The sequence below is a fragment of the Lipotes vexillifer genome, unplaced genomic scaffold (genome assembly GCF_000442215.2).
Source record: "Lipotes vexillifer unplaced genomic scaffold, Lipotes_vexillifer_v1.1 scaffold341, whole genome shotgun sequence".
Classification (NCBI taxonomy): Eukaryota; Metazoa; Chordata; class Mammalia; order Artiodactyla; family Lipotidae; genus Lipotes; species Lipotes vexillifer.
In genome coordinates, this window is record NW_006797957.1 from 604,931 (window position 1) to 614,251 (window position 9,321).

A 9,321-nucleotide genomic window follows, 5' to 3' on the forward strand; every position below is an offset into this window, starting at 1 on the left:
TCCTGCAGATTATTAACATAATCATCTCATTTATATTATACACGAATACCTAAGATGTCTCCCAACTTGACACTTTTTGAAATAGGTAGTTAATTAATGCAGGTAAAGCAGCATTTAACCTGAAGCCTTCCCAGAAGGCGTCTGGCAAGGTGTGAAAAGCAGGAGAAAGGAAATAAGGAAAAGCAAAGGGAACAAAAGCAGGGCTGGAGCCAAAACCCTAGAAATGGAAATCAGGAAAGGAAGGCAGGGTCATGCTGAGGCTTCTCAAGGCTCTGGCACAATGGTCTTACCAGTTCTTCATGGTTACTTGATTTATTTTTGGTGTAGCCATAAGGCACGAGGATGAGCTGCCCGTAAGAGTGCATGGTCAGGAAGCAGGCAATGTTCTCCTTCTTGCTCTCGATAAAGGTGGAAACAACTTTAGTCTCTGGTTCAGACATGGGTCCTGTCCCACAGAATGTTAAATCTTGGCAGCTGTGAGATGCACCGATACCTGAAATATACAGGAAACCCCAAGGAAGGTATCACGATCTCCATTTAGCACTGACCAGGGTCAAGGAGTCAGCCTTGCTCAGGACATCTGTGGGTGGAATTAAGGCTTGCCTTTGCTTGTCTAATTTTGTCCTGCTAAAATAAGTCATTCAAGGAGGAACTCAGAAAGGCAGGAGGACTGACGTGCAGATTTAGAAACAGACCCCTGCTTATGTGGCCCGGGAAGGAAGATGCAAAATGGAATGGCATTTTCAGTCATCTTTCACTTAAACCTTTGGTGGTCCCTGAAACAAATGCTTGTGAGCCTGTTCTTGGGTTCCAGGGTCAGACTCTGTTACAGTCTTGTTGCCCTAAGTATATCTCTTGCTGTCTTACTGGCTTGAGTCTCATTAGAGCTATTTCGCAAGGACAAAAAAAAACACAAAAAGCTATTGTGTAGTCTGTCCTTCTCACCAGTAATAATAAAGACCATCAACAGAGCACCTTTTACATGCAGGGCACTGTGCTAAGCCCCTCCTGTGTGGCATCTCATTGAATCTCCACAACAACCTACTGATAAGATGGTATTACTCTGAGCCACATTTTAAAAACAAGAGAAAACTAAAGCCTAGAGATGAAGCAATTTTTTCAAGACCACAGAGCCGCCAAGTCTGAATGTTAACCTTTCCCATCGGTTTTTAACCAGACTGCTCTTAACCATCCCTACCTCTATTTGCTTCCAATCCATCGGACTTGTTTAGATTCAGAAACATAAAACTGCCTTAAGGAGAAGAAAACGTTTGCCTTGTTTACTTCTGCCCTCCTGCTGTAAAATAATTTGCAAGGATACTTCTCTGATTTTTCTTTATAACAATTTGTATATTTTAAAACAAAGTGATGGATTTCAAAAATATTCACACCGGTCTAGGTCTCCTTTGCCCTTGTTTAGCCAGTCTCACTTGAAAAGAGTCCTGCATTTCAGTATTGCTGTTCTTACTGTATAGATAATATCACTTCTTTAGAGGGAGTAACACTGACAAGGAAGTCCAGAAAGCTGTACAAAATTAGATGTTTATTTCAAAGGGTATATATATAAATAGTACTAATTCTAGTAATTCACCTCTTTTCTGGCTTCTCTGCTCCATTTTTTGTGTGTGTCGTTATCCATCAATTCATCTACGAAGCACGTACTTAACTACACCAGGATGCATCGAAATTTCTATTGAGATCTGTCCCAAAACACATGCCATTATTATGGGATGAACGGGATTTCCTCCAAAGCCGATCCTGTAACAGAGGAACATAGGGAAGTTGCCATTCTAAGGTCACACGAATCACAGTGTTAATGATGATGGGTGGTCCTCGAACATGAAAAATGGTTCCTTAGGATTGTCTGGAAAAATTGCCTCAACATAACGAAGCTTGTGCATATAATTTTTAGTACCCCAGATGGGCTAGCAACCCCCAATAACAGGAACATCTGTACAACCCAAAGTGTATATACGTGTAAACCATCAAATTGGAGGGGTAGTTTGGCCTTTCCCTCAAGAGCAGATTAACAGTGCCTGGTGGACGTGATCTGCTTAATCAGGAAAAGCTTCAGAGAGCCATTATTTTAGGTCCAAGTGATAAAGGACGAAAGGGAAATAGCTTGGCAGATGGGAAAAAGGCTGTTCCAGGTGCATCAGAGATGGTCTCTGCACATTTCTGGAAGCAGAAGACTGATGAGTAGAGATAGGGATAAAGACCTGTTTCGCCAGACAAGGTGGGAGGGAAGGGCTTGATTCACATACCGGGCCAGAAAGGCTGTTACAGAGAAAGGGGTCCCAAGAAGGGCTGGGGGAGCCGGGGTGGGGGAGGGGGAGGAATTCATAGTCTCTGGAAAGAGAGGCTCTTAATTATGGAGTGGTATGATTTAGAAACTTTTTTTTTTTTTTTTTTGCGGTACGCGGGCCTCTCACTGTTGTGGCCTCTCCCGTTGCGGAGCACAGGCTCCGGACGCGCAGGCTCAGCGGCCATGGCTCACGGGCCCAGCCGCTCCGCGGCATGTGAGATCTTCCCAGACGGGGGCACGAACCTGTGTGCCCTGCATCGGCAGGCGGACTCTCAACCACTGCGCCACGAGGGAAGCCCCAAAACATTTTTATAGCTGCAGTGACTGAGGTCAGAAAAACGAACCCGAGACAAGATCTAGTTCATGAACCCATCCCAGGACCAAACTCGATGTACTCACCGTTGTCCAAGTATAGATGTAACCATCTATGTTAAGAACCGGAAGCACACAGAAGTCCAGGTTTTTAAGGAGACTTCTTATCCTTGAGTTGTCTTTATAGTTCTGTAGAATCTGGATATTTAATAGAGAAACATTTGGAATGATCCTGGAAAGAGGTCTTTTCTCTCTTAATTTTCTAACAATTTCAACTTAATCCTAAGTGGTGACTGAACATCCAGCCTTTGCCATCCAATCCTGCCTCAACTGTCCCGTTCGTTATGGTGGTCTTTCTGAAACTTCACCATGCATCAGAATCACCTGAAGGACTTTTTTTTTTTTTAATTTTTGGCTGCGTTGGGTCTTCGTTGCTGCGCTGAGGTTTTCTCTAGTTGCGGTGAGCGGGGGCTACTATTCCTTGTGGGGCGTGGGCTTCTCATTGCGGTGGCTTTTCTTGCTGGAGGACTTTTTTTTTTTTTTTTTTGCGGTATGTGGGCCTCTCACTGTTGTGGCCTCTCCCATTGTGGAGCACAGGCTCCGGACGAGCAGGCTCAACGGCCATGGCTCACGGGCCCAGCCGCTCCACGGCATGTGGGATCTTCCCAGACCGGGGCACGAACCCGTATCCCCTGCATCGGCAGGCGGACTCTCAACCACTGCGCCACCAGGGAAGCCCTGGAGGACTTTTTAAATTACAGACTGCCCACCTTCCATCTCCACCCCCAGCCCCAATTCAGTAGGTATGAGGTGGTGATGTGGAAACCCAGAGTTTGCATTTCTTCCAAGTTCCCAGTTATGCTGATGCTATGGGTCTAGGAACCACACTTTGAGAACTATAATTTGTGGGTTGAATTATGTTTGGGTTTCTGAAAAGACTGACACAAAAAGTATCTTATATTAATTTTAAAGTTTTCTTATTCCCTCAAAGGAGGGATATAGGTAATACGCAAGAATTCACGGTGCCAGGTAGTTTCCATGTGTTAATCTCTTAATCCACACAATAGTGTGCTCTTCATGACTACATTGAAGTAATCACTTCATACACCTTTTGCAGGTAAAAAACTAGGGGTCCTAGTGATAGAAATTTCGCACAAGACTATTAGAAAGAGCTCCAGGATTCAAATTCATCTCTGACTTCCAAGATGTATTTTCTTCTCCATTTAGATTTGTTTACCTTCCAATAAAGATAATATTGGGTGTACTAGAAAGGGAACAGAACAACTAACTCAGTTTTCAGTGAAGTTACTTATGGATTCCATTTCCCTTGGGGTGAAGGAGCGGCTCAGTGGAGAGCTGCCTTGCCGAGATGTGAAAGAAACCTGCTCTCCAAAGCCGAGACATGACAGGTATTTTGTGGGGTGGTTAACCATTATGAGAATGTGAAAGACACTTATTCCTTCACAGACCGCTGGCAAAAAGCAGGGGCAATCCATTCCCTGGCATGAATTCCACAGTCCATCCAGATAATCTTCTTGGGGTTATTGGATGGTTGGCTGATCTGGAGGAGACATTCGTGTTTCATTATCAAACAATGGCTTATGATTGAGGCCACCGTGCAAAGTTATCCGTTTGTTTTATTCCCCTAGAGGTACCTGTCTCCTTCCACTCTGTGGTTTCAAGGATGAGGCAAGGATGCTGGCAGAGACACCCACCAATATGACCCTTCTGTTCGCCATGCTTGCCCTCTTGCGGTTACCTTGGCTATTATTGTTCTTAGGACCACAAGCTGACACCTCCGTGTACCCCATGCAAAGCCTGGTCTTCCCCATATCCTAAATTATTCCCTAACTTTAAATAAACGCATAAACCACAAACTGAGAGGCTAAATCTCCATAAACCTTATAAAACCTTACCACATAGTGCTCACTCAGAGTGGTAAAGTGCACAAGTGGTAATGTGCATGACTCAAAGGTAGTAAAAATGAACCCCAGTCTACATTTAAGCTTCCTGAAACCGTGAAAGGATCCAAATGCATAATCTCCTGCTATACTTATTACATTCATTACATTCCTCTTTCCTTAGAGACTCCTGCAGTCCCAGCTGACCCAATCTTCTTTCTCCTCTCCCCATTTGTTGTTCTTGTACTCACTCAAGAAAGAAAGATTCCCTCCTCCTTCAGAGGTGGGATAGGTAGGAATTAACCTGGCAGTTATGGATTCTCTTTGGTCGAGAAGAAGCTGTGAACATGCCCATGTTTGTAACAGTCACATCTTGTTTTGGTTTGTAAATGGCCTGGACTCATGCTATTCATTGAAAGCTCTTGGGAGCTGGGCTGATGAAGGCTCTCCCTCTATATCTGTGAGAAACTTATGAATTGAAATAAATACGGGCTGGATTCATCATATTCAAGGATGTTTTCCCTTTTAACCTCACCCATTTTCAAAGCTCCTGGCATAATTCCTAATCTACCCTTTACCTTAATTCTCTCTTGTAATTATCCCTTTTATTTATGAGTCTATGTATATGACCATATGTTTATTGCCTCCTCCTTATGTGCCAATTCCATTCTTTAAAATGCGTCCTAGGCAAAGGATGTTTAGAGGTCTTTTTGGCTGACTCAGCTCAGAGTTTGACGGCCTATGGAAAAATCAGGCTGGTAGGTGGCCCACACTTCACATATCAACCAATTACTCACTCGGCTCCTGGGTAAATTCTACTTCAGAGCCAAGAGATTTTTTTGTAGTTGTAAGTAATTCTTGAATTTGGGGATGTGCTTTGTAAATTAACGTGTCTACAGTGAACAAAGTAATGCGAGTTCTTAATGCCAAACTACTTTGGCAGTGGTTCTTGAAGAGTAGTCCTGGACCAGTGATATCAGCACCACCTGGGAACTTGTTAGAAATGCACTGTTTTTCTGTAACATGAGTGTGCATCAGAATGACCTGGAGGAGGGCTTGTTAAAACACAGATTGCTGGGCCCACCCACAGAGTTGCTGATTCAGTAGATCTGTAGTTAGACCCCCAAGACTGTGCATTTCTAACAAGTTCCCAGGAGATGTTGATGCTGCTCATCGAGGGACCGACCACCCTTTGAAAACCACTGGTTAGGTGCAGTTGTTGTCAACCCTGCGTACACAGTAGGATCACCTAGGGAGCTTTCAAAAGGTGTCTGGGCCCCATCCTGGAGCAATTAGCTCAGAATCTCTGTGGATGGGGCCCAGGCATTCGTATTAAGCAGGCAGGATTGAAAAATCACTGGTCTAAAACTGAGAGCCGAGAAGGCCTGGCCCTGTGGAAAAGTGGTTATTCAGTCTCAAACACTTTTCGTCGTATCACATGTTAAAAGGGCAGAGAGCCTGGAGATTGGGTTATCCCTCTGGCTATGCTACGGTCTGGCTGTGTGACCTCGTACAAGTCACTTCACTTCTCTGGGTCTTTGTTTCCTTATAAAATGAAGGAACCAAAAATAAAGGTTGTCCATGATGTTCAAACAGTTTTATGGGGGAAAAAAATGTGTTAAAAAAGAAAATTTTGTAAAAACTCAAAATACATATGAGAAGTGAACTGGGGATTTCTCCCTTACGCAGCCCCCCACCCCGTCCCCCTTCCACTGTGGGAGCACCAGAGGCACCCAGGCCTTCACGGAGCACAAGCTGGAAACCTCTCAGCCAGAACGTCTAAGGTCCTTTCCAGCCACCCTCCACGATTCTACGTTCCTCAGTCTTAGCGGGGACGAGGGAGGCCAAGCGTGAAGAAAACTAAGGGATAAGTTCTTACTTCTGGGACTTTATTTTTAAGTCCTACCCCTGTGGTCTCACCCAACCATTCCAAATTCTCTTTACTCCAGAACGTGATTCCACCCCCATGATTAAGATGTAAGCATTTACAAGTATTTAATTTTTAAAAAAATTTTTATTGGAGTATAATTGATTTACAATGTTGTGTTAGTTTCAGGTGCACAGCAAAGTGAATCTGTTATATAAATACATATGGATATATGTATTTGGACTCTTTTTTAGATTCTTTTCACATAGAGGTCATTACAGAGCACTGAGTAGAGTTCCCTGTGCTCTACAGTAGGTCCTTATTAGTTATCAATTTTATACATAGTAAGTGTGTATGTATCGATCTCAATCTTCCAATTTATCCCTCCCCACCAAGTTTTGAATTTTAAAATCAAGACTTCGGAAAAGCCAAGTCTCTCTGTCTTGCCTCTTTTAACCTTGTCTATAATTCTGACTAGAGCCCCTGGATAGTAAATAAATATCCTTGAATGGGACTCTAATTCTCAGCCTTCTCACTCACCTTCAAATAATACATGGGCCGGCTCTCCTAGGTCATTCCTAGGAAATGCTATGTCACCACTTCCGTGCACTTCTCCCTTATCTCACTCATCCACTGATAGATCTGAAACAGCCAGGGAGGACTGAGGTTATCAATAAGAAGACCCTTTGCTTGCCTCTAAATTAAGATAATTGCTTCTTTCATCAAGATACTGAACTCTGAACTCTTCGCTCTTTATTAGCACACAAACTAGAAGACTAAACTAATGAATTACGACCGCCCCTCCTCCCATATTCTTTAAAGATCTACTCTGCCACCCAAGCTTAGGACACCCTGTTGAACTTCACAAATAAATGATTGAGAATTATCAATTTCAACAATCCAGTATAACACTTCTGAAACATTGTACAATCACACAGCCTTCAAACGGCCATCAGACTTCCGGACTTCGCAGTGGCACTCAATCATGCCAGAAATTTCAGGTCCAGCTTATTTTGTGGGATCTTGTTTAGTCTTTATGAATCTCCAAAATATCTTTTGCTAATGTCCATGGATCCAAAATTAGAGAAGAGCCTGTGTATGCCCTTCACAGAACATGACAGCGAAATTTCTCAATCAAGACCAAGTTAATAACTTGGGGTTCTTTAAGGGAGAATGAAATAAGGAATTCACAAACATAAGACGTATTAAGATGTCATTCGCCTGTGACATGATACCTCCCACACTCAATTTCTGTATAGTGGAAATACCTGAATGACAAGAGTTATGGTAAATAATAATAATTAATTTGGCATGACAACTATTCAATTTGAAAATTTCTGTGTCTCAATTGACATTCATCTTATCATGGAATATCTACAGATAAAATACATTATTATAACAATAATAATACTTAAGTGGGGGAAGAGACTAACAACTCATCACATGGGTATTGTATATTCTTCTGTGATGGGACTGGATCAGATGCAGGTGACTTGAGTCTTGGGAGACATGCAAATAGCGTATCACAGCAGCAGCTATCATTTATTTATTGCTTAATCAGCAGAAGTGTAGTTTATTTCATTTACTCTCAAACAAAGCTGCAGGATAGGTACTGCTATTCCTTTTTCATGTATAAGGAAACTGAGGACCAAAGAGGTTAACTGTCTTGGTCAAGGTCACAGAGCAAGTGGCCAAGCCAGGTGTGACTCATCTGATACCATATACTTCTCATGGGTCCTACTGGATCTTGTTTAAAAAAAAACAATCTAAGAAACTTCAGTACCTTGGGGTGATTGTTACAGAAGAACGTGTAAATTCTATTTTTTTCTTAAGTATTGAATTTTGTTACAATATTACTTCTGTTTTATGTTTTTTTTTTGTTTTTTGGCCCCGAGGCATGTGGGATCTTAGCTCCCTGCCCAGGGATCAAACCCAGACACCCTGCATTGGAAGGAGAAGTCTTAACCACTAGACTGCCAGGGAAGTCCTGAAAATGTAAATTCTTTCTTGTACTTTTTGAAAAAAATTCTGGAAAATATTAACATATTCCCCAATACTGAGGAAATAAATGGTAAATCCTGGTTGGAGGGCAACTTGTGCATTTATGTCAAAAATTTTAATGTGCATATCATTTAACCCAGTAATTCTATTTTTAGAAATTTATACTTCAAAAGAAGTTTTACATAACATCACACACATACACACACACTACATATATACATATATACTTTTTACTGTATCCAGTTTCAGAAACCACTAAACTTATCTTAGTAGCAATACAAATATTTCTTTGAAAAAAAAGTTTTCCCCTTTTCAGAGCTGTTGTCTGTGTTCCCTGCAACCTACTGAAAATACCACACTTTTGGCTAAATAGGATTCAATCAGAAGGCTTCATTCACCACCCATGCCCCACATCCATATACGCATTGGCCCTGCCCAGCTTAAACCAGCTAAAGACTTGATTAATAAGAGTAACGTTTAATTTTGACCCACGTTTACACTAACAAAACTGGTTGGGGTGTTCTTTTCTTCTTTTTTCTTTTTGTTGTTTTGCCATTTTATTTCATATCACTAGGATTTGTATCTTTAATTTGTATCTTTAACTAGTCATACAACTAATCCTCTCTCTAAGCCACACAAATGTTTGATAAATGTTCTAATTCCCTTGCTAAAAGACTTTACCTAAGCAAAAAGTAAGGTTATATTTTCATTTTGAGAGCATACCAACTGATCATTCATTTACCCAATAAATATATTTGAAGTGATTTCTGTGTTAATAGCACTAGGATGTGAGATTTTGGAGAAGCTAAGGTGTAAACTTTTGGATAGTGACAAGGAAACATGTTAGAGATCTAATTAGCTAATGTTTCAATGACTTTCATCTATTTTCCCACATTTTTCTCTCTGAACATTCTGGTATTATATTTACTCTTTCC

At 41.6% G+C, this 9,321-nt stretch overlaps 1 protein-coding gene across 1 annotated transcript in view; it reads right to left on the reverse strand.

The window, feature by feature from the left end:
* CPO (carboxypeptidase O) overlaps nt 1-9,321 on the reverse strand; it is a 21,407-nt gene that overhangs the window by 6,603 nt on the left and 5,483 nt on the right. The window contains 5 exon segments of the mRNA XM_007470006.1: nt 291-493; nt 1,668-1,758; nt 2,705-2,815; nt 4,071-4,178; nt 6,926-7,027. Coding sequence (XP_007470068.1) covers nt 291-493; nt 1,668-1,758; nt 2,705-2,815; nt 4,071-4,178; nt 6,926-7,027 — 615 coding nt within the window.